Source organism: Chelonus insularis, unplaced genomic scaffold (assembly GCF_013357705.1).
Source record: "Chelonus insularis isolate UGA/USDA-ARS -01 unplaced genomic scaffold, ASM1335770v1 contig_25_pilon, whole genome shotgun sequence".
Lineage (NCBI taxonomy): Eukaryota > Metazoa > Arthropoda > Insecta > Hymenoptera > Braconidae > Chelonus > Chelonus insularis.
Window position 1 is genome coordinate 121,448 of NW_023276451.1, and position 25,722 is coordinate 147,169.

The 25,722-nt window shown below is 30.4% G+C and overlaps 3 protein-coding genes across 5 annotated transcripts; all 3 read right to left on the reverse strand.

Annotated features, from left to right (window-relative positions):
• Positions 1-669: 669 nt before the first annotated feature.
• On the reverse strand, positions 670-5,795 carry Atg9 (autophagy-related protein 9). Of its 2 annotated transcripts, XM_035079715.1 has the most exons (8): positions 5,609-5,795; positions 5,001-5,165; positions 3,856-4,172; positions 3,272-3,738; positions 2,892-3,076; positions 1,823-2,770; positions 1,283-1,648; positions 670-957 (listed from the first exon to the last, which is right to left on the reverse strand). In XM_035079715.1, the coding sequence occupies exons 2-8, from the start codon at positions 5,052-5,054 to the stop codon at positions 805-807; spliced, it is 2,490 nt and encodes an 829-aa protein (XP_034935606.1). In that variant the 5' UTR covers positions 5,055-5,165; positions 5,609-5,795; the 3' UTR covers positions 670-804. The 2 variants fall into 2 exon arrangements, with proteins under 2 accessions (XP_034935606.1, XP_034935607.1); XM_035079716.1 differs by lacking the exon at positions 5,001-5,165.
• Positions 5,796-6,234: 439 nt separating this feature from the next.
• LOC118064836 (mucin-5AC-like) lies at positions 6,235-14,733 on the reverse strand. 2 transcript variants are annotated; one of them, XM_035079713.1, is made up of 10 exons: positions 14,543-14,733; positions 14,368-14,461; positions 11,483-11,595; positions 10,886-11,225; positions 10,622-10,814; positions 10,174-10,472; positions 9,767-10,064; positions 8,866-9,377; positions 8,183-8,780; positions 6,235-7,769 (listed from the first exon to the last, which is right to left on the reverse strand). In XM_035079713.1, exons 2-10 carry the CDS (start codon positions 14,388-14,390, stop codon positions 7,395-7,397), a joined length of 2,751 nt encoding a protein of 916 aa, XP_034935604.1. In that variant the 5' UTR covers positions 14,391-14,461; positions 14,543-14,733; the 3' UTR covers positions 6,235-7,394. The 2 variants fall into 2 exon arrangements, with proteins under 2 accessions (XP_034935604.1, XP_034935605.1); XM_035079714.1 differs by having other exon boundaries at positions 10,886-11,066; positions 14,368-14,733.
• A 7,306-nt stretch (positions 14,734-22,039) lies between these two features.
• Positions 22,040-25,500, reverse strand: LOC118064849 (uncharacterized). Its single transcript, XM_035079738.1, has 5 exons — positions 25,346-25,500; positions 23,129-23,303; positions 22,832-22,992; positions 22,651-22,761; positions 22,040-22,568 (listed from the first exon to the last, which is right to left on the reverse strand). The coding sequence occupies exons 1-5, from the start codon at positions 25,363-25,365 to the stop codon at positions 22,403-22,405; spliced, it is 633 nt and encodes a 210-aa protein (XP_034935629.1). The 5' UTR covers positions 25,366-25,500; the 3' UTR covers positions 22,040-22,402.
• Positions 25,501-25,722: the final 222 nt, after the last annotated feature.

Below are 25,722 nucleotides of genomic sequence, written 5' to 3' on the forward strand. Positions count from 1 at the left end.
TTCTCATTCAGAAAATTACATGAAGGTGTGACTAGAAACTTGGGACACTTATTTTATAATAAAATGCCATGATTTTGATGTAAGAACGAACATGCACACATTCATAATTTTCATATTAGCTTACTAAATAGCTATTTTTCGCCACACATTATAAAATTACATATCGAAGTAATACAATTCGACGCATTTTACACGAAATAATCTAAATTATATTTTGATCATTTTTTAGATAATTGGTATTTTTGTAAGTTCAAAAGACCTAAAGAATATAAATTTTTTACAATTCATTTATACAACAATAATTGTGAATTTTTTTGTTTTAAAAAAATAATAATCATTTATCAAATACGTTGTGTATAAGACAGCTAAACAAACTATCAATCTATTTTTTTACGTCTAAAAGTTTCTTTTTTTATAATTATTTTTACAAGATAAGAGTATATATAAACTTATTATCAATAAAAAATGTCAACATTTTTGTTAACGAACAAAATAATGTGAAAATATCATTTCACTTATATTTAATCATTTTACGTATCTTGCAATAATAAAAAAATTAAAAATAATTGATTTAAATAACTGACATGAATAGTGTAACAAGTCATATAAATTAAATAATTTTCTGATTGTGAATAAATTTTATTAATATCATCCTGTAATCCTTACCTCTTGTTGAAAAAAATTTTTTTATTTATAATAAATGATAAAGTTGTAATTAGATCAATGAAAATACTTTATTAATTTAAAGGGTCAATGATTGCACCAGTTCACTAGGCATTAATTGAATTAAACTAAATATTGATGCTAGGAGTCTCGGGCTGAGCGTATAGAAGAATCTTGATGTTGCAGTAAAGGTGCTCTTTCTTGTCTCACTTCCGGTAAAGTAGCTAACTCTTGAACGGGACTTCGCTGCCATATACTTCTCGTTGCCATTTCCTGGTATCCTCGTCGTCTTATCTAAAATCCAAAACAGCTTATTAAAATTTATAGTGTCATTATTTTAATCTATTTTTATATTTTATAAGAAGATAAATTGTTTCAATTCCATCTTTTTTATACATTTTTCTTTTAATATCGTTTTGACATTGAATAATCTCATTTATTTTTCACTAAAATGCGCTTCTTAAAATCTAATAATAACTAATTAATTGTTGAAAAAATAGTTGATATTATTAGATAAGAGTGATGAAAAATTTATCTGTTAATTTTCATCCAATGATCTTCATTAATAATTTGAGAAATATGACGTCTCTTAAATATTTAATAAATGAATTGAACTCACTTGTCTATGATGAAGTTCATGCAGGTACAAAGTAGATAAAGACATATCAGCAGCAGTAAATTCGACAGGAATTGATAAATCCGGTGTCATTTCCTGACCTGATCCAAACACGGAAGCACCAAGAGATTGATTAGATATACCTTGTTGCAAGCCATACAGAAGACCTCTTTCATTATGTAGTGGTCCTTCAGCTTTACTCATTCCGCGTCTCACAACACTTGATAATCCATCAGAATGATTACCTGATGCTTCGACAGCTGAGGTGCTTGCTACAGTCGATTGATTTGCGAATATATTGCTCATACTCGGTACACTCAGGTGGTTTACGACTGTATTACGAATAATGTTGGATACAATATCGTTATACTGAAATGAAAGCACGGATTCGAATCAATATCGTGATATATTGTAATAAAAAAGTCATTAAATTATACTCAAGTTAAAATATTGAATTCATCTTATTAAGTACTTAAAATTTATTATAATGAATAGTTTTTTTATACTGATCGGCAGAATTATAAATTTAATTAGATAACTTACACCAGGTCCAAGACTTGAGAGACTATTCAGACTAGTCATCAAAGGATTCATTATATCTGTGGGAACAGTATCAACTTCTCTTCGTGCTCGTTCTCGTAAAGCAGTAACAAATGACTCTGCATGGCTCGGAGGTTTCCACTCTGGATTAGTTAATGTAAAGTGAATTAATGAGAGCTCTGTTTTTCCATCCTCTGCTTGAGTATACTGGTTAGATGCTGGCACTTGTAAGGTTTGTGGTCCATCATACAAATTATAAAAGCCATCAGTTCGATCTTCTTCAGGTGTAATAGGAAGAGTTTGCCACATTGGATGACCATGTTTTCTGACATCCATTTGGGCAAAGCTACAAACGTCGCCAACTCCAGTAACTTCGATAGTAAAGTTCCGATAAAAGTCAACAATATCTAGGGCTCGATTACGCATCCGGAAACATAAGATAAATGGAGTAAGAAGGGGCGATAATAATTCTTCGAGAAGATGAACAGCTCTATATTGAAAAAGCTGAGCTACTTGAGCTCGTGTAGATTGGGTATGAGCATGACCTTTCCAGCTGTCTGGTCGGTAGTGAGTGTGTGCCAAAACTGCAGTGAGGAGAGTTTCTGGACACCAAACTAGATTTTCGTCAGGAATAAAAGCACGAGCAACTGCCACGAGAGCTCCTAGTACAGTCATGGTAGTGAGAACGTGTTCTACTGTTAAAACATCTTCATCGTAGACTGTCAGTATCAGAAGTACAGCAAGAATACTACCACAAATAAATGTAACATTTTTTGCAATTACTGTCATCACGGGTGAAGTAAATATACTCATATATTTTGAAGCTGGACGATAGGCACGATTTAATCGAGCATTTAATTCATGATCTAGCTCATTAAAATGACGGAGATAAAGTCTGCCATAGAGAGACCACATTCGAGTTCCTAGAGTTCCTGGTTCTCGTTTGATAATCTAGAATAACAAATAGAAAAATAAATGAGAAAATCAAAAACCGTGATTTTATAAAATCAAATATTTGTAAAAATTAAATCATAACAGATTTATCATATATTTGGAAATAATAAATAACTACCTCTCCATAATTAAAAAATGAATACAAAATTTGCCACAATAATATCAAAGGGCAAAGGATAAAATTAGCTATTCCAACCCATAAAATATGTTTAGACAATATTCGCGCGAGCTCTTGTCGCTTATTTAACTTCTTATAATCCTCTTTCAGGTGCCAATTATTTTCAAAAGGCGACCAAGGTCCCCCTGTAAAGAATAATTAATCATCAATTAAGAGGAAATTTTTTGTTGTGACGAAAGGATATTTTTTTCCAAAATAACTTCAATGGGATGTAAATAAGTCCATTAAAAAGTTAACTGTCTTTGACTGCGTATATATTCTCAATTCTAGGTAAAACATAATTAGAATTAATTTTAACGAGATAAAAATCATGTACTTACAAAACAATAACAGCTCCATGTTATATTTTAATCCTCTTGTCATAAAAATAAATTCTCCAAAAATAGGGACTTTAAGTCTCACAGGTAGAAGCGATTTATTGATCATAGCAACCATATAATTTTTGAACCTCAATATTCTATGATAAATATCTAATTCAGTTAATTCTCTTTTATGTATACACATTTCTTGATCTTTTTGCACTTCTCTAACGCGTTTCTGGACTTCATGCCAAGTTAGATTGTCAAGGTCGCTATCTTCGATTTTCAATGCAGTATTAAAAAACATTTTTATGTCCCAAAACTGTGTTAAATGATATAAAACTTTTACTAGACGTAAAATCCAAAAAATTATGGCTATTAAAATACATATACGCGTTAATACACCCATGGATGCTAAAACTTCACTTCTTGGTAGGATTGCGTCGCTTATTGATACTTTATGCGATTCATTACCTATTACTTTATCTCTGTAAAAATAATAATAAAAATAAAAAAAACTAAATTCTTCACGAGAAATAATTAAAAAAAGTTTATATCGAAATATTTCATTTAAGAACCAAAAATTTTCGAATAATTTTACTTACTTGAATAGTACTGAATAGTCAACGCAATGAAAGAGGAAAGTTGAAAATGTGACGACGAAAATGAATTGACCTAGTTCAAGAACTTCTTGCAGCATCATACAGGCAAATCCATGCTTCTGATGGTAATGGTACATTCTTGTAAAGAAAGAATCTAAATCTTCTATATGATTCCATCTCGCTTTTCCTCCCTCTGGTACCACATGAATCATGACACCAGATTCATGTGGTGTTTCGTCGGGGTCATCACCTCCTCCATCTCCATCCTCTCCTGAATAAGGATCGAGCTGTTGGTAGCTGCCATCCAGTACTGTTGTCATCTGAAATTCAGTTAATCTTAATTCATTTTTATCCAATAATTTAAATGTCAATGACAATCTTTTAAATTGATGCACAATTTTTTATACTTTGTCAACATTTCATACATTTACATAAAAGTTTTTAATAACTTTGATAAATATCGAATTGAGTATCAAATAATAATTTGCAATTATGAAAACATTTTAATGATTTATATTTATACTAATTACAGATTCTTCATAGATCAATCCAAAAATATGGAAAAAATTGTTTTCATAATTTTTACTCATGCTCACAGAAATTAATGAGCTATTTTAAGAGTGAGCTGTCCATTTAAACTGATGATATTTAGTTCTCGATATAAATAAGCATTTTTTAAATATTTTCATCTTTGAAAATATTCATTTCTAGTGAGTTCTTTTAAAAACACTCCAAAGCATTTCTAATCAGATTAAAGTGATTGTCTGTTACATCGTTTCTAGACAAACAACCTAAATGAATGCTCCCATTCATATTTTGATCAATTTTTGCAAGTATAATTACGAGTATCCATAAATACTCCGAATGAATAAAAGATTTGATTCGAAAGTTTATGTTGAATGTTTTGGACAGTCCACTCTATCACTAAATAAAAAAAAAATAAATTGAAAACGAAAATATTCCCTTTCTCTTTTATTTATTACTCGACAATAATAAATTGGAGTTAGAGAAAGAATGAACCAAATGAAAAAAAAAATTCATGCACTGTAAAGTTAATATAAGAAAGACATGCAAAAGAGATGGCTGAAGAAATGAAATATGATAGAATAAAATGAATTACTGTTGTACTTGAAAATCTGGAGCCTTACCGTTCTTGCTCTGTGATTTGGCTCCCCGCAGGTTATAATAGTGTCACGTTTCATTCTTTCATTTCATTCAATATCATTAACTACCAGTCAACATTTGCACTCCCAAAACAAGAGTAAAATGCAGATCATTTGTGAGGTCGAGATGACAACGCGATGTCGAATGGCCTGAGAAATGATAATACTCTCAAGGAATTGACCATGATAATTTTTCAAAAAAATCTATTGCGAATTGATTACATGAAAGAAATATTAAAATACACTTATTACACGTGACATTTGTCTCTATGTATGACGCGAGTATTCTATTCTCGTTGTTCTACCTTGACTCATATTTACTGATACATAATATTTTTTTTTTGAATACTGTTTCTAGTTATTCTATTACATTACCATACCACTTATTATGTTATTCATTACATGATGTTTTTTGTTTCCATCATGTTATAGTTATCCATTATTCGCAATTTTTTTTTCACATATTTAAAAATTTTCCTTTGTGTTAACACATTGTGCCAACAAAGAAATGCCATCGGATGATATAGAGAAAAAAAGTGACTCGAATGTTTGGCAATACAGCTGATTTTCATAAACAAAGCCTATTGACCTACCTTCGTCATCAATTTTCGCTCCCTTTCCGTGAGTGACACGTTATTATTTTAATCTTCGGGTCATTCGAACACGATTACTCACATATTGAACACTGTACGTGAATTTAATTACTACAAATTTAGACATTTATTTACTAAAAGAATCGAAACTGTTGCGTGTTTTTCACCATTTTGACTTTTTTTTGTCTTTGTGCTGTACGTATGAACGACAGTAGCGCAAGTAGTAATAATTCTTGAAACTAAAATGCGCAAAATTTCACTGAATCGGTCAAATCGTCCAGAACATCCTGCTGGTAAAACAGAAGTCTCTAAAATGGCGGAAATGGCGCGCGTCAGTAATGTGTTGTTCCGTGAAAGCCGGCAATGAAAATTTTTAAACTATTTGTTCAGTATTATTCGTTCAGTAAAATAAAATTTTTAACGTGTTTCACACTTTACGATAATTCTTCTTACATGGTATGTATTGCTATTCATTTAATACGTAATTAAAACTATTCTTTTGATTCAATGATGCCAATAAGTTTTTTCTACTAACTAATGTGATTGAAATTTGGAGCAATTGTCTTGTTGAGCTTCAGTGTAATGCATTTATTCGGGAGTTATGTTTGAATAAAAAATGATATCTATTATTTGGTAATTTAAAGTAAAATTGATTTATTTAATAAGTACATGATAAAAATATTTACATTATTTTTAAAGGAAATTAGACGGATATGTATAATATTATAACACATTTGAATGTGATCTTCTTCATTCGCTTTTGTAGCAAAGGTAATTAATGGCTATTGTATTTAATAATATAAGTATGTAACAACTGCGGTCTTATTACATAAGGTATAAGATCTTTAAGATAATATTAAATACAATTAAAACAAAAGAAAATATAAACTAAGTATTTAAAAATAAGTACAAATTATTAACACTCATTACTATCATCACACAGTTTAAAGGATTGTTGATATTCTTGATTTTATTGGATACAACAAGAATGAAGCCCAGCAAATGACTATTTGAGTTTACAGCTGGTACTTTATCAAATAGTTTTAAGGAGAACAATTATTTGCTTTTTCCCGTCTGAATAGAGTCAAGTAATCCAATTCTAAGTTATAGTTTGATTTTAGAAATTGAATTACTGAAAAAGTTTTTTTTATGTTTAAGAATTTTTCTTTACATAATATTTTTCTTTTGTTAATTCGACCTATCAATGTAATAATTACAGACCTAAAAGATTTTTAACATCTAACAATCAATTCAATTAAAACCAGTAGCTTCAATTAAAAGAATTACGTGCAAAACAAAATAATACTAAGACCAATTAAAAGAATTTCTAACTTAGTAGATCGAATCTGTCATGATACATAATTTGACGTTTTTTTATGATAACAAAAGATAAAAAACTTAAGTATTTATTTATTAACGAATAATTCTAGTATTTTTCCATTTAAAAGTATAAATTTACAATATCGTATCATAAACTTTCGTTGAATAATTTCGATTATTTACTTTTCTAAAAAAAAATTTAATTCAAGTTTATCTAGTATCCAGTTTTTATCAATATAGTATCCGATCATTTATGAACCCATCGTATTTCGTACCTAAATGACACTTTCAAAAATCTAAGAAGTGCACTTATATGAAGACTAGCTTACTGCCTGATGATTTGTTTGTCAATTTACTACTTTTGATTTTAATTAAACTCGACATTAATTAATCAGCTAATTGCACTTACTGATAAAAATCTATTGCTTTCAATTAAAATCCAAAGGGTTCAATACAAAATACAATTTTACTCTCGATTAAAAATTTGACCAGGACGTCGAGGTGTCAACCTACGTCTTGGAGCCAAGAGTCCATTGAGACTTCGTGTTTCTTCATGCTTTGTGCTGGCTGCTGTACTAGTTTCAGGTAATACAGCTTCAGTAACTTCGCCAGCTTCGGCTGCTACTTCACTACCTGTAGTTATTGTTTCTTCAGAACTAGCTTCTACAACTGGAGCTTCAGTTGTCCGGCGACGTGGTAATAAAGGCGACCTTCGTGGTGTAGCGGATATAGGTGAACGAGTAGTAGTTTTTGGTTGAACTTGAAGACGATTTTTAGATCGTAATTTGTTCAAGGGATTGACAGTTGTGGGTTTAGTTGGTAGGCTGGTTTCTGCTGGAGCCTAAGAAAGAGAAATTTGTATATTTTAATTCTGTTTAAATTTCTTATGAATTTATGGATAAAAAATTAAGTAACTTTGTATTGAATGGTTAGAAATGGAATGCCGTCGAAGAAAATACATAATTATTTATTTTCTATTATGATTATGATTTTATTCAGAATTATTTTGAATCATTTTTTTCAACTTTCGATTAATAATATTTAGTTATGATCAATATTTTACATATTGATGTAGGCTCAATAATCTGAATGATCGGTTACTTCATAAAATGACATTTCAAAAGGCCACCCAGTGAAAGTAAGAATAAGATTTTTACGAATGTGTCACTATCTGACTATTAGAAATACTTCTTTGGTGAAAGATTGGTATCTTCATAAATGGAAAGTTGTTAGAATGACAGAGCACTTTTTTACCTCATGTGTTTCTTCTTCTGTTCCTTCTCCAGCTGGTTCATCTACACTTTCAGACACTTCTGGTGCTGCTGTGGTGGTTGATTGTCCAGGTCTTCTAATGTTAACTCGTGGACCTGGCCTGACAGGTCTATTTCCAATGCCAGGTAATCTTGGACGTAGAGCAGATTTAGGAGTAGAGGTTTCTTGTGTTCCATCTACTTGTGGTGCATCGGAAGATTCGTGGTTTTCTTCACCTGTTGTTGGTGCTGCTGTGGTTGGTCTACCACGACGTCGATTGATATTTAATTTATTAAATGATGGACGAGCTGAACCAGATGAACTTCCTGATGGTGATGATCCAGACGGTGATGCTGTTGTGGAAGTGAGAGTTTTAGGGATTCCTCTATACCGATTGCGGCTTCCTACTGCTGGTTTCTCAGCATTAACAGGGCTTGAACCTTCTTTTTGAACATCTTCTTCATGAACTGGCTGTTTTGCTCCAGGCCTTGATCGTTTAAATCCAGTATTTGTTGATCCTCCATATCGAGTGCGTGGTTTTTGTGTCGACTCTGTTGGAGATGCTTCAGTTGTGCTTGCACTTGAGCCGTTAGATTTAAATCTGAAATAAATTTTAGATTACTTTCAATTAAAAAATTATACATAGAAGAATACTAAATCATTAATGAAAATTAAACGAATATTACCTATTTCGAGGTGTTCCACCTAGACCTGGAAGTCCTGGTCTTCTGAATTTTCCTCTTCCAACCGGAGCTGGAGTCGTAGTTGTTGGAGCTTCAGTGGTAGTTGTGGTTGTAGTAGTGGTAGTAGTAGTTGTCGTAGTGGTGGTAGTTGTCGGAGCATCAGAAGAAGCTAAGGTCACAGGGTCAGTGGTAGGATCAGCATTTTCAGTCGTTGTAGATACATCAGTTGCAGTAGATTCATCTGTTACAGTTGTACTTTCACTAGAATCTTCAGTGTCAGTAACACCATCGATTGAATTACTTCTTCCTTGTTGAAGGAATGCATAGAGATCGAGTGCCACTTTATCCATTGCTGATTGATACGTTGTTGTTGGTATTTCATAAGTTGTAGATTCAGTTGGTGTCTCATATTGTCTTTCACTAACGAAACTTGGTCTTTCCTCGCGATGAGCTGGAATTGATGTAGCTTCTGCAGGTCTTGAAGAATATCGTCCACCATTATATTCAACATCAGCCTATTGAAAAAAAAATAATAAATTCATTTTTTGTTCATTGATAGGATTTCTTTCTTTCATTATCTATGCGATGTAAAACGTATTTACTCTGTAACAGAACATACAACTCTTTGATATTTGAACCATGAAAAAATATAATTGATGTTGATTAATTTGTTCTTTCAGTTCTTTAAACGAGTTAATTTACTTTTTTAATGTACCTCCTCTTCAAAGTAGCCAATAATTATTTTATTTTATGGTTTTGAGCGTAAAGTTATGAAACGATGTTCTATAATAATTTCTAACACGATGAACTTACGTAAAAAAAAATTATATTTTAAATGAAATTACTTAAATTTTTATCTTAAAAGCCATCAAAGCAAATCAAAATGTATTATTCAAGTACTTACTGCAGTTTCTGCAGGAAGTCTTCTATTAACATATCCAGAGTCATTGAGAGGTTCAACTACTGGAGCTGGTTCGAGAACCTTATGTTGCCCACGATTTCTTACAGGTCTATCTTCGAAATTTTCATTTGGGGTTACTCCTAAAAATCTAACAGGACCTTTAGGCAACGTTTGAGGGAATTCTGGTCCCTCTTGATAAGTTCTAAAGCTATTGGAATCAACGAGATCTAGATTAGGTCTAGGACGATTTCCACGGTTACGTGTAGGCTCAGTAGTTCCTGTGTTATGGTTAGATCTAGACCTGTTTGTAAAAGAAATAATCATAACAACTGTTTTTTTCTGTAATTTGTTGTAATACTTGTTAATTCTATTGAGATAAAAATAAATTGAATATGGAGAAATAAAAATACCTCGGTGGGAATCTTGTATTTATCGGCAATCTTTCTTCAGAAACTTCCTCACTCTCTCCCAGTTGTCTTCCTCTATTTCCATTTTTAGGAATGATTTCATTGCTAGCAGGTTCTACTGTTGATGATCGTTCTACGGAATTATATTTGCTCCTGCTACTACTTCCACGTCTTGATGATGGTGCTGATCTAATATCTTCTTGATTGTTATTTGAAGCACTGGCCTTCGATTCATCTTCTTCATCATAGTAATAATATACATATTCATATTCATAATCTTTTCCATTTGGACCTTTTTTTATCTATAAATCAAAGTTTATATTTTTCTTCAGACTACACTCAAGCTAATCACAATAAGTAGTAAAATATTATTTCAAAAATGGTGTATATAATTTATTCCTCGTTATCTTCCATGACTTTGTGAATAAAAAAATAATGAGAAACAAATTACCTGGATTCTAGAGTTAGAGCCTGCTGGCACTAAACTGACGTCTCCAAGATCATCAAAGTTTCGATTGGAATATGGTGACCAAGAATTTTTTGTGTCTTCACGAATAATATTTACAGGAACAAAATCATAAGAGCCTCGAGAATAAGAGCGATCAGTTGTTAGAATTGGTCTCATTGTTGTAGGATATTCATTGCTAGATGATGAATAGTCTTTGATTAATTGAAAAAATATACAAATAAGCAAGAAATAAGAAATATATTTTACCTCACTTGGACACCAGGAATGATTGAATCTCGTTCTTCATCAATTCTAGTTTTGAAGTTACCAAATTTTCTAATTCCATCTTCTTGAATCACTCCAGTATCACTAAAATTTTCCAGCTCGACACGAGCTTGTCTTTTTGTATTTGAGATGACACCACTAATGTCATCGGAGTAAATTGGATCTAAATTTTGATCAACATTACGGATATCTTGAATTTTTTTGTCTGATTTCTGAATTCTTTGTATAACATCTTTTGTTAATTTCGCTCGTTCTTCAGAGCTTTCTGGTTCATCTTCAGGAATTATTATACCTTCAGGGATTTTGTGGGATGTGACAAAATCTTAAAGAGGCCAAAATAGAGTAAAGTTTACTTTTTTTGTTTCGATAATTATCATGAGAAAGTTTCACATGCATTTTTTTTAATCGCTGACGCAATTAAAGTAAAAGTATTTTTTCTCCAATGTTTAAAATGAATTATGAATATAGAGTTCAGTGTAGAGATTAGTAAAAATTTATTAAAGTCTCAAATAAAATTAGTTGGAAAAAAAGTGTTTGATTTTTCGTATATAAAATGTAAAATTCAATTTGAAATATTACCTCGTGATCCAGTTCGTAATTTTTCATTTAATTCCTGAATTTTCTCATTTTTCTGATCAGGTATTGCTAAATCATACTCATCAGCTATTACCAGTGATATAGCGTAAAATATTCTGTAAAAAAAAAATGTAAAAATCTTTTAAATTTAATGATAAACAAGAATAGTAGTGAAACTTCATACAGAGTCTAAGCACGCTAATGATATGAGCTAAGAAGTTCAGTTCATGAAAGAAGAGCTTCCATTCTGTCCGCGATACCTCAATACCTCCAATTATCATTAGAATTCATAAAATCGCTTTCCCATTTTATGAAAATAACCTCGAATCTAATTATTTATTTTCTACATGATTTTCAACACGTCATTTCGAAATGTCTGGAAATAATACGAGGTTAGCATGCAAAAAATTGAGGAAGGAATGCAGGTGAAAAAACCCAGAAGAAAAATCCATCAAGATCATTATAATTGGTAGAAGACGGGTGGCGAGGTCAAATCACCACCATGGGGAGAATTTACGACCTTACTCTTTTTCGGCCAAGGCTACCAAACACACTTCATTTTCTGAAGTTTTTAACATAATTATTTCCAATCATATTTTTTATCACCAGTTTTTCATTTTTTTTCTTGCTAACCATTTATTTATTAGTGAAACTCATGGTTCCAATGTGACAATTATTTTCTTTTTAATCGACATCTGTCAACTTCTTTCGTGACAAGCGGAAGAAATTATTCACACTCCTCTTTTAAATCACGGTTCGACGCAGCAAAGATCACGAAACGATTTTGGTTACTCTCAAGCCTTTATATACTTTCGCTTTTAAAAATGTTTTCACTTTTTAATTCTTTTCTCCGAAGGGTCTTCTAAAAATAAAAATAAAAAAAAACTTATCGTTTTTGTAGAAAATAAATTTTTTATATCTTAGAAGTGAACAAACATTTCCTACTTTTTCTATTGTTGAAATAAAAATTCAAAAAGTAGATCGATAGAAAAATTGAATGACTTAGCTTAACTTCATTGAAATTTCTCATCATGTATGTCACTAGGTTTCTAGATATAGCAAAAGATAGTCTGGATAGTTATCACCTTTTCTCTCGATAATTTGAATTTTTTTAATTCAACTAATATAAGTAATTGCACTATATCTAGTAGATTAAAAGAATTATTAAGCATTTTTTAGTGTGTTAGATGAGTTATCTGTGACTTTCGACTGAAAGTCATGGTTCATATCAATATAGTGATTTCATATATAACTAAAAATGCATACTGTGAATTTACAGCGAAACCATATGGAGAAAGCGGTCTTTCGCGAGAATTACTTATGCGTATACTTGTATATATTTCGTGTGGGCATAGCCCAACAGTCCAGACGACGGTTTATCTTATGTAAGTTCTAGATAATACCACAAAAGCCTCGAGCTAAGCCACGAATTTATTATATTGCATCTTTTTGCATAAACACGTGATAAAAATTTTTCAATCATTGCAGAAATTTTTTACATCGAATTTCTTCATCTAGATATCGATTATCAATTGATGTAATTCTCAATTGACTTAAACTATTTGGTAAGTAGTCATAAATTCATGGTAGATTTAACAACAGGTAAAAAATTGAATGAAAATTCTAAAGTAAGAAACGATATATTTACATAAATCTTTATTCTGTATCTTAGGAGCTTTGATAGTTAGATTTGGTAAAAACGAAGAATGACTTGAACAATTATAAGCCGTAGGCGATGAGCGAGTGACGTCAGTGAAATTGAAAGGGAAAGGTAAAACCGTTAGATAATCGTTAAAATACTCCATGTTTACATTAACATATATTTTTATAATCAAAGATAAAAGGTGAAAAGACTGTATTGAGCTCAATGGTAACTTAATGGTTGTTCTTAGTAAGAAAGTTGGACAGATCTTGTCAGATAAATTAATAAATTATTCTATGATGACCTTGGACTGGTAATACACGGTAGTAGATATATATTCACGCATGATCAAGTAAGGAAATGGTCACACATATGATATCAAACTCGATTTTATTATGGGTTGATTTTCTTCCAAAAATGTTGACATTCTGATACCGATTTTTGATCACATTAAATAAATTTACATTTCATTGACTTTTGAATCCGGATTATATCCCTTTCACAATCCTAATTTATTATAATAAATATTAACAGGTATTTTATTTCACTATTATATAAAAAAATTTATTCATTAAATTACACTATTGCAAAATTTATTATGCTTTTTTCTATGTTAATTTTAATTATTGTTAATTAATGAGTTAAATAATATTATACAGAGTTAGTATATTTTATTTATTGCATTTTAGCAAACTTCCTGAATAATTATTTCCAAATTATTCCAGTGTGGTGATTTTTTTTTACATCACATTCTTTTTTAAATTATGTATTTATGAATACGCTTTCTTTTGAAGAGGGCCATTAGATAAGGTTAAAAAAATTATTGATGAAAATAAAAAAATAAAATTATGGTAGAGATAAAATTAAAACAATCTGTTGTGATAAATTAGGCCATAAGATTCTTAGTTCGCTTGCAATTGGCGAAAGTATGAGTACCAAATGGGTGAAACATATAAGTGGTTCGAGTTGCCGCTCCAGGTGCTAGAGGAGTGGTATTAGGGAGCGGTGATGGTGATTAAGAGAAGACGAGTAGAGCGAAGGAGAAAGGTACCTGGACATGCAATGCGAAAGGAAAAAGGAAGAGCATACGGTAGTTTTGAAGAACAAACTCTGAGAAGATTTTTTTTTTCATTCCACACAATCATTATTAACTTTAACAAACTCTTCGGTTTCATTAACTTTCGTAATGATTCCTAATTATAAAAAGAAAAACAACTAACTTCAGTAGTAATGAATTTTTACTCACAAAAATCCAGTCTTCAGCCACATATCGGCACTGCACTTCCTCTACTTTAAATTCTTCTCACCCTCTTCTTCTTCTTCTCTTCCGTAAAATTTTTCTGAAGGTTTATAAATAGGTCATGAATGCTTGAAAACACTTAAAAAACCTTTTCTCTATAAAATTACAATAAATAACTAACCACTTGTCACAATAAGTTCATGATCATTCACAAGATATTATGAGAACTCTAGCATTGATATCTTAATAACCGGATAAAACTCAGTTTCAATTCTTGCCGGGTGTACGAGTTGTTTCTCTGACCTGATCACGATCTAGATGATCAGAAGACTAAGTAATAGTAAAAAAGTAAAAGTAAGAGGCAGCCGAAGGACGTGGTGAGGGTATGAGAACGCCGGCGAAGGCAGACCTCTACTTATACACCACCCACCATGACCACCAAGGCAGCACCCCACCAATATGTGAAAAGTGGTTGTCCACAGCTATTCGATTATGAGTGAAGCATATCCAGGGAACCTGAAAACCATCATCGTGTAAAAACACTTGAATTATCAAGAAATCGTTATGACAATTAACTTTTAGGAAGTTTGGGCGACTCAATTCTCTTTCTACATGTGAATATCATTATATTAGCTTAGTTGCAGAATATTATTTTATGGAGATACTTTAAATGAGCTTTATGGGAAAAATTGGCGATTCAGCTCTGAAGGACATGTGAACCTTCAATTCGTGCCCGAGGAGTAACATTGACCTGACTTTTCTTCTACCACAGAGATTTACAACTTAATTGATAGTTAATGACTACTTTTTTTTTTATTTTTTCTGGAGATATAATGACTTCTATTACAGAACATTCATTCAAGAAATTGGGAAGGTCCAAATATTCAATTACTTTCTAATACTCTGATTTGATTAAATATATTTGTAATTCCAATAAGCTCCAGAAAGCTTTTTATTTTTCAAAACTATCGAATCTTTTAAATTACAAATAATAAGTAGTTAGTTTATCTTCTCTTTATTACAATTAATTGATGATAAAAAAGTGTGTCATTATGGTACATAAATTTTTATTTCAGGCTTGCCTGCAAAATAAATATTTTTTTATTAAAATAAAAAATTTTTTATCGATATTTTATTGATTTATATCATTCATCAATTATCTAGTCTGAATAATAATAATGGATCAAGGAAAAAAATTGCCTAGGTTTAATAAATATTAGCAAGCTTAAAATTTGACTTTAAATAGAAAATGAATGAATCGTAAATAGATTATTGAAATTTATATCATTGTTTGAAGCGTGAAATGGCCTGATATCACTTAAAAAGATATTTTTGATCTTCAATGGAAACCAGTTTCGTTTCCAGGATCCAAGATAACCAGACCAGTTTGTCTGCAACTGACCTTGCAAGGTTTTCGTATGACTTTTAAAATATAAAGACATGGAGTCCATCTGAAATTCTCATTAATTATCTTAGAAACTTATAATCTTGACAAAAGAATCTCCAAAGAAATTTTGTAGAGCTTATCATTGGTATAAGAATCATAAATATCCCATTTTTAAAAATTATTATTCATTGAAAAATTTATTTCAAGCTACTGATGATCTGAAAAATCAGTGGCTGATGTAACCATATCATTTATCATTTCTTGAAAGTGATTAAGCATACAAAGAAGCTAATTCTTCTTTTTTGCATTCAAACCTTATTTAATACTATTATGAAATGAATAGAATATTTTCGAAATTTCCATGAAAAGTTAATCACTCATGTTATTGCAACAACCTTCATATTCTAGTATAATTTCTTTTTCATAACTTTACCTTATTTTCCAATCTCCAGCCAAAATTAATAATGTATTACTAAATTGTGGCAGAGAACAATGCATACTTTGCTGACATAACTAAAATCTATTTCCCACTCGCAATTATCACGTGAACATGTCAGGCGTTGATTTTGGAGAAGTTTATTATCATGATCATACATAACAACCCACGTTTTTTTCATTTCACTCATATGTGACTACGTAGAATTGATGATTTTCTTTTCAATATTCAAGGAGTGTCTCTATATCCGCTGCAGCTGAGCTTTTGTGTCGGTTTGGAAGCTAAATATGGATGGCCATTGACTGTCCTTATGAGTCAGGTGCATCAGTTAAGAAAAGTAACAATTGTTCAATGACCCCTAGAATAACAATGTAATTGTTAATTTATTTCTGCTATTAATCTTCTCCAACACCATTACCGTTAATACTGAATACCAGTTAGATATTTTAATCTTATTGTTAATATTATTATTGCTCTCTGATGTGAATTATTCTTCGACTAGACAGGACAAGGCATTTAATAGCCTCAGTGTGATAGATCACTATTGATAAAAGTAATTGATTGTTGCTTCTGTTTATCTCGGAGGCAAACTTCTCCACTGGGTGATTGTGGTGTTGGAATGTAGTTTGGAGAGACAAGTCATTACATACACTGACGTTTCTTCAATACTACCCGGATGTAATTCAAAAGTTATGTGTATAATAATAGTTTACAAGATAAGTTCTATAATACTCTAAAGTTGAAAGCTTTATTAGTATACCATAATTCAGAAACCCAGTAGTTCGTCTCTTTCATTAAATGTCAATTCATCGTTGTGTTCTGATATCTATAATTATTTATTGGTTATAATTATTGACATTATTGGATTTCTCCTGTACAAAAATTGGCTATGTTGTTAATTTTCATATTTAATGTTGTGTCAGAACATATCAATTAAAACTTTAGTTCAGTAATAAATAAATAGATTGTTTCTGATGAAACGAGTCCTATTACAGCTGTAATGGAAATTTTTCCGTTGATAATTAACATAATTTTAAAATTATTTGAAGAAGATTCTGCATAATTGAGAAAAATTTAGATTATTCGTTTTAAACTGTTTTAGACCTAATTTTAAGTTATAATAAGATTTTATTTTTCGACTCGGGAAATAAGCAATCAATGATAAAAATCTGCAAGTTTGTATGATGGGAGAATTTTCATTTTATCTAAATTGAAATTCAGTGTTAAAACTAACAAACATGATGTGTAGAATATGAAATAATTACTAATAAGACTGGAAAATATGGAGATAAGAGGATTCATAAATGTATTTATCTTCAGTAAAAATGGAAATGAAACGTTGGTTGTATCAGACAGTGGACCTTGGTTGCACTTTCGCGGAGGACACGGACTCGCACGTGGAATCCCAATGACTGGGACTCGATACCCTTGCTTACCTCTGGTTTTTTGTACTTTCAAAAACACTGGGCACGTATGCGGGACTTCTTCAGCACATGGTGAAACGTTTATTTCTTTTTTAGTACCTTACTGAAAACGAAGCAAACATACGAATTTAAATGATAGAATTAATAGAATCTATGACAGAAAAAAGAAATCGATACAAAGTTATTTCCTGTAGATAGTGTAAACTATGTAATATGGATAAGGAAAATAACTTTAAATTCTTTTTTTCTCTTCCTCTTTCTTACATTTGTTATCATCAGTGTGTCAGATCACACACGAGAGTAAATTAAAATTTGACTTTCTCCGTTTTCCTATACTCGAGTCTTCCTTTTGAGCTTCCTCAAGACATTTGCAAATAAATTGACTAGATAAAAGCCTCTTCGAAGAATCTTAATACAAAATTTCTATTAATTCACGTCTACGATTTAAGTTCCTGTGATTATTATTAATTACATTGGAATTTAGAGCAGGCTACTAAGGTCTAAAGATCACCTACTGTCAGTGAGAGTTGATAGACTTGTCTGATCTTAGATGTGATGGAGCTGAAGAAATTATTTATTGAATACAACTTGATCAGGCATAGAAAGAAATTTTACATTGTCCAATCAGGCGCCGTATCTGGCGTCACCTTAGCACGTGCAGACTCGATTTTTTTGCTCTTATATCTGCATATACTTCGCTTTCTCCACGGAATGTTCGAACTTTTGGAATATTTTTGAATAATACAACAGATGTAACATGAAATTTTTGTACTCAACCATCCAAAGTAATACTATTGAGAAAACAGACGACCTTGACATTTACATGCGAAATAACTAGAAACTATTATTTCGCAGTCAATGATGGATTACATTCAACAATAATTGAAATAATTGTTATAATCACACAAGAGTGAAAGGAACGAGATTTCTTCATTTTGGGAAATCCTTTCTTAGTCATGGTCACCATTAATTGAAGGAATTCTGAAGATAATCATATTTACATAAAAAATCAAATTAGTTATATAATATAAAATTAGCGAAAAAAATTATTGCATCATTTTGATAATATTAAGAAGTTTCTTAAAATCATAAAAATAATAAATGATTGTTATTTATTGATTGATATTAAATATAGTGCACAATTGATTGCTTAGTAATTTATTTGAGAAAAATTAGACAAATTAACAAATAGTTCCGGCTCGGACAAAACCGGATATTAACTTGACCCACTTAAAACACGTGAACGTGTTGCCATTCCTCCAGGCTATGGAGATAGTAACCTTCACATTGAACATCTTTTTCAAAGTATTGCGACATTTTCAAAATTAATTACATTTACACAATCTTAATTCACCAATATGATTTCTATGAATATAAAAGCACTTAATAATAATTCATCTGGTCTAAAAACTATCTCCAAGTTCCTGGATAAAAAAGAAAAGTTAATAAAATGATATAAGTAGGTGTTTATCACTTTGAATCAAGTTTATGTGAAAACTAGGTCGTTATCTATTCTGAAATGATAAATCAGAAAGTGAATAAAGGTTATTTTCCAACAACTTGATATGTATTATGGATTATGGAGATGTTTTCTCGCGATCGGTATTTCTTGACGCGTCTGCAAGGTATTGATTCTTATATTGGGTTGTTGGTGACAAACACAAACATCATGCATTCGTTCATATACATATGCGTGTATCAGGGAAAGCGAAATAAGGATCTCCGCCCCGGAGAAAGTCCTGGGCTTCTCTGCGACGTGCTATACATTTTATTTCATTTACAATCACCTTTTCTGGCATTAGCTTCGATCGATATTTTTTATATTTGTTTCAAAATCCAGCTGATTTTTTTGTTTTCTTAAATGTTTTTCTAACATTTGTCTTTCAAAATTTATTTGTCCCTCCAAACACTCATTTCTCTACTTTTTTTTTTATTTTTGGAAAAAATGAATTTTAATAATTTTTTGTGATAAATCTTTAATTTTGTTATTGTAATTATATAAACATCTATTCGTTGCTTTGAATGGTTGTTAAATGGACTGGAAATTTGTAGGCTGAAGAAAGTTATTAATATAAACTATAAATGAACTATATTTATGTTAATTCATGTTTAAATGAAAATAAAATCGTTCACTTTGAATATAATAGTATTATTGATTTATGATTAAAAATAATTTCACATTGAGATTTTATGTGATTAATTTAATCCTGTGAAAGGAGGATACAATTGAAAGAGCGATCTAGACCAAAGGAATGACAAGGTACATGCACGATGTTGTAGTTGGTGTAGCATCAAGTGAAATAATAGCCCCGTAATCTAGATCTCAACCGTGTACTCTACATTTTCATAATTATTTCCTTCTTTCGCAACGTTTTCGCTTACTAAATAAATTCCTGGTCATCATTGTGTGAGATGATTGTTAAATATAAACATAGAAATTATTTTAATAAATTATTAAAATAATAAAAAAAAGCTTGTTTTTTGTTCAATATTATAAAAGATGTTTCTGTGTCATTTTCGTGACGATGGAAGCAACGAGAATGCCTAACGCTGACATTAGTAAAAGGTCAGAGAAACTTGTGCGACGTTTCTTCTCGTACTATCACGAAGTAACTTGTATCAAAGATACTTGATGTCTTTTGCAGACAACATCGCAGATTAAGTTATGCAATCAAAGATGCAATTCACTGGCGATATTCAATGTAATGCTCAATACTTGTAACTATTTGTGACCTTACCACTTGTGGCATTTTCGACTTATTTATAATTACGATTGAGATTTATATATTTGTCCCAATATACAACAACAGATTTTTTTTCCAGATATTACTGTATATTTTAATTACATTCAAATGTTTTTTTTTTAATTTATTTATCAAAATTTAAATAATAACAGTAAACTAGAAATATTCAATTTAAAAATAGAATACAATTACCTTTTGAATTATTGATAGGATCAGAGTTTAAAAAAAATCATCAAACGGATAAATTGTAATAATGAATTGGTTTTTTAAAATTATATTTATGTATTAGAATATAGTTCTATTCTTAGTGTAGTTAATAATTAATTAAGTACTTTGATAAACAGAAAAACCGTTACATTAAGATGCATATGTAACGGAGCATTTCCTGCAAGAATGTAGTCGCCAAGGATGACCAGATAGATGTATAAGATTTTCATTTGAAGAATTGATAATGCATAAACCTAAAGTTTAATCATTTTTTTTAACAATTAATTACTTCATTTTATATAGGCAAAAATTATTTATTTCTTTACAAGAAATCAACATTATAAAAAGTATTACTATTTTTAATTACATAAATACAGATCTAATCGTGCTCACAGGTTCAGGGTTATTATTCTTTAGAAAAAAACTTATTAAAATTTTAAAATACTTTTTTGTCACTAATTTATCTTCCTCTTAAATTTAATTCATAATTAAAAAATATTTCTCTTCATATATTCAATTACTTTTGGAATCAAATTTATATGATCACATCATATCTTTTTCTGTTATCCAAAAGAAGAAGACTCCTTGTGTGAGTGCAAAATTTCTTGCTGATTCCTCAAGGCCATCCGGGTTGAATATTCTCACTTTCAAAAACTTGTGGCACTCTCTTTTGACTTGGGCTTGTCGAATTCTTCACATTTTTCGTTCTTGTTATTACATTGGAAACAACTTTGATAAAATTTTTTTTTAGCATATTTAATTTTTTCTATTTTCATTCAACTTTTTTTAAAAATTGCTTCAACTTTACATATATATATATATATATATACATATCACATGTGATTTATGATAATACCATCAACAATCTTGATTGTAAGTCAACCACCTCTCACTGTGACCTTCTGTTTAAACCCGAAGAAGGTCATTTAGCGTATAAAAGGTATAATGCCGTTAAAAAACAGATCACGACTCACAGGCATATGTTAGAATAGTTTGTTACAACACATGACATGTCTAAAAAAGCAAAACGATTAACAATATATGCTGGAGACTTTGGAAAGTAATGTAAATTGTGAAATTCGATCATTTAACTTGACCTGACCTATTCATTGTTCACAATCGCTTGCAAAATTAGCTCTGAAGATTCTTATTCTCATGATCTTTCATTCTAATTTATGTTGTTATCACGATCAAATTACTATGTGGCCTTTTACTTGGTTCTTTTAAAAAAAAAATCTATCAATAAAGATGCATCTCATGGTAACAACTATTTTCATTGTCTCCCACGACTAAAATATCACCAAGTCATATTTAAATTAGTAAACAATAATGAATGAGTAGTTTAAATGATGTTGAAATATCAGTAGGTTGATTGGAATTTTATTATTTATTTTTCTACGAAATATATTCAAGTCTCATGTAAAAATATTAACTGATGGAAAGTTCTTAGGAATTTCTTTTTTTGAATATGCAATGACTCTTCTGTGAAATAAATTTTTTTTTATTACTAATCAACATTTACACAGTATAAATCATAGTCATCAGACATCAATCTATTTACATTTTTTCATGTCCCACTAAATTGATGGGTAGTTGTATGCATTTTTCCTTAGTACTTTGGAAAATTCAGAAATATTTATCACATTGAGTTTTCTTGTGAAAGGACAAGAAAATGTTCAATCAACTTGTTAATTATATAAAGAAATATTTCTAAAGTATTTCATCAATTGATAAAAAAATTACTTATAAAAGTTTTCAAAATCTTGATAAGTTAGAATTAGTTATTTTTTTCTTGGCTTTCATCAAAATTTTTTTAATAAAAATTATCTTCATCTTTTGGTAATTAACCTCTGCGGAAAGGCTTGGCCTTTACTTGAATCTCATCTTGTTGACTTTCTTCTACTTCTTCTTGAACTTTTCCTCTACTGTTACCACCAAATCTGCCACGAGTTGCTGATTTTACTGATGAATCATTTGTTGTAGTACTTTTACTACGTCCTCCCAATGTTCTATTTATAGAAAAAAAAATTTTCATTGAAAAAATATAGCTCGTGTTCATCATTTTTATAAGGTAACAAAATTATTCCTTACTTGGATTTAGAAGTGGTAGATTCAGATGGTGAATGCGTTGTGTGTTCTTTAGTGAAGCTTCCCACTTGAGCTCGACGTCTCTTCAAAGCAGCTAAAAGATCTTCATTAGATCTGTGAAATACAAATAAAAGTTATTTACATTTCTTATATACATAATCAATATTTAAAGGCTTTAGAATACCTGAATGGCCTAACTCCTCCTGCTGTTCTCAGTTTCTTTGATGCTTCCGTTGTGGTAGTCTGTGGTTCTTCTTGATCAGGATTCTCATCAACAAACTCCTCTCCATTCTCTCCCTCTTCATCAACCACTGGTTCAACTTGTTTAGGTGTTGTTGAAGTTGGCTACATCCAAAGCAATTTTATTTTAAAACTTAACGATAATTATTTTGTCTTCACTCAATTTATTCAACATTTTTGTTTCAACTCTTCTTCATAAATAGTTTATTTCAATTCTCTATCAAAAATCAATAAAACTTACTGATGCAGATTTCCGACCACCAACGGGGGCTCTTCCTCTAGCAGACAATAGACTTCCTAATCTGCTAGCGGGTTTAGCAGCAGCTGGTGTTACTGGTGCTGGTGCAGGTTCATCTTCGTATTCATAATCATCTTCTGCTGCCTTAGAACTGGCTATCAAACAGCATGTCAGCAACCTAAAAAATATTAAATAATCATTGAAGGATCAAATTGATGTTATGGATAATTATTGAATCAAAACCAATTTCTGTAGTATAAAATCTTATTAAAACATTTTAAAAAGCTTCTATAACATGTATTTCGACCTGTGACATTCACGTATAGCGAGTCTTACTTTCTCTGGATATGTGATCGTACCATGTGATTATAGTAACATTACCTGTAATACTTGTAGAGAATCCATAACTGTAGAGTAAATGAAAAAATCCAAAACAATCATCACTAATATCTTCCGAAACTTAATTTATACTTGATTCCTCATGATACATTTAATGAATACTAATTATCTCTAATTTCTCTTCAAAAGCACACCTCCTAACTTACATATTTAATAGAAATGTTGAAGTTTAATTGCTGGAGCAGTGAAAGTGAACAATCGAAGATACAACCGGTTATATCTCGATAAATCAAATCATAAATCAATGGAAAATGTTGATAGCAAGTTAATAATGTAAAAATTTTAGTTTCAAATTAATCAATTGGCAATTAATTAAAATAATGAGTTATTTAATTAATCAATTCATCAGCTGAAGAAAGCTAGTTCTTTCCATTCTAGTTAATTAAAAGCTACTATATTAGTTGTCCATATATCACAATGCATCATCACTTCTACCTCTATCAGAATATTTCTGATAAAGCAATAAGTAAATACATCCTTAAGAATTATGCCTCCCCCCTCTATTCAATTATTATGATCCATTTGACAAATATTTCAAGGAAACAATTTCCGTTCTATAGATCGAATCACGTGGATTAATAAACCGGTAATAGACTCCAACCTTTTAAAGATATTATTTATCTCTTCACACTTTTCTTTATGACTTTTTTATCAATGATTAATTGTATTGTATAAATTTTATCATCAATGGTCAGAGAAAAGTAACAATGTGTCATAGTGCAAATTTCAAGGTAAAAAAACGGTAAAAATGATTTTTTTTTATTAGTTACTAATAATTGTTTTTAATGGGGCTATCAACAATTTATTGCCACATAACCACTTAAGGCTGAGAAAGTGCATAAATTTACATATTTCCGTATTTCCTGTTTTCCATAATAAAAAAGTCTATTTATTGAGATCATACAGACAATGTTATAATCTTCTCAATGAAATAAGTCATTATTACCAATGATCTGCATAAATCAATTAATCAATCATCCTTCAATAGCAAAAATTTTACCATTAATAGATTCAACTATTTAGAAGGTGGCCTTGTAACACTCATGCGTTATAATAATCTCACAAATTACATCAATCAGCAATTAGTAATTATATAAATATGTTGGTTAAAAAAAGAAGTACATTGACTTGACATAATAAGAAAAAGTCTATGAAATGATATATGTGTTATGATAAATATAGTTATGATTAAGAAAGTAATCATTTTTTAGCAATACTTTTTATGTAGCCCGGTAAAAAAAATAGCTAAAGAATCATGAAAATAGATTAGTTGGAACTACTTATAAGATTTATGAGTGTAAAAAATGGTTAAGCAGCCAAAAAAATTTTTATAATTAAGCTTTTAAGGACTGGACCTACACATTCTATAATATTATATTCTGGTTGTTACGTGAAGTAAGATTTTGAGTTAAAACCACTTTCCAATTTGCTATGTTATGAGACCATATGTTTTCACTCTCAACCGCTCACTAGCAACACAAGTTCGTTGATCGTCATGCAAATCACAAGGATTAATTAAATACTTTGTATAATCTAAAGTTTCCTACACATAATAGTACTAAAATGAATAATGAAAAAATTATTTAAATTTATATTGAGGATTTTTATAACCATAAAGATGATTTATTAGCACTAAATTTTAATTAATGAACTTTTATTTGAACGATTTTTATTGGATCAACGTGGATAAGTAGTGAAGTTGGTATAATTTAGAAAGCTATGAAAACTAAGATATAGAAGCGGTGAATAAAATGAAAGAATCAAATAACAAGTATATTAATAAAATATTGTAATTTATTATCAATAAAAAAATCTACTTACAAGAATATAATCGGACGCATGGTGCTCCTGAGTTCTCGGTTGAAACGGAAATGCTCTTTCAACGAAGCTCACGAGTCCTGGACGAGAAGGTGGAGGAGAAACGAATAGATAGAAGAGAAAGAACCTATCACACCACCAATGCAATCGCGGAGGCTGAGTACTTTCGAGTGCCGAGTCAAGTTTCCCCTTCTCTTTATATATATTGACTCACGTTCATTGTGTCACACGTAAGAATGTTCACCCAGTTGGTATCAGATACGTGTGTGTAAGCCTTTGATAGAGTCGTCCTGAAGGATATCTCATTTTTTGGCATTAATTTACTTCCTTCTTAGTAGAGTTCCTCTGCTTAATAGACTTTGTTGCCCACAAATCGACCT

What these genes read in the sequence shown, in the direction of transcription:
- Atg9 (XM_035079715.1), bottom strand. Translation starts at nt 5,054, where the DNA reads ATGAAACGTGACACTATTATAACCTGCGGGGAGCCAAATCACAGAGCA. An exon ending in CATGGAGCTGTTATTGTTTT is followed by an intron (nt 3,077 to 3,271) that starts GTAAGTACATGA and finishes TATTCTTTACAG; the next exon opens with GGGGACCTTGGTCGCCTTTT. An exon ending in ATGAACTTCATCATAGACAA is followed by an intron (nt 958 to 1,282) that starts GTGAGTTCAATT and finishes TTTGGATTTTAG; the next exon opens with ATAAGACGACGAGGATACCA.
- LOC118064836 (XM_035079713.1), bottom strand. Translation starts at nt 14,390, where the DNA reads ATGTGGCTGAAGACTGGATTTTT. An exon ending in ATTCCTGGTGTCCAAGTGAG is followed by an intron (nt 10,815 to 10,885) that starts GTAAAATATATT and finishes TTCATCATCTAG; the next exon opens with CAATGAATATCCTACAACAA. An exon ending in CAGAAGAAGAAACACATGAG is followed by an intron (nt 7,770 to 8,182) that starts GTAAAAAAGTGC and finishes TCTCTTTCTTAG; the next exon opens with GCTCCAGCAGAAACCAGCCT.
- LOC118064849 (XM_035079738.1), bottom strand. Translation starts at nt 25,365, where the DNA reads ATGCGTCCGATTATATTCTT. An exon ending in GTGGTCGGAAATCTGCATCA is followed by an intron (nt 22,993 to 23,128) that starts GTAAGTTTTATT and finishes CTTTGGATGTAG; the next exon opens with CCAACTTCAACAACACCTAA. An exon ending in TCTACCACTTCTAAATCCAA is followed by an intron (nt 22,569 to 22,650) that starts GTAAGGAATAAT and finishes TTCTATAAATAG; the next exon opens with AACATTGGGAGGACGTAGTA.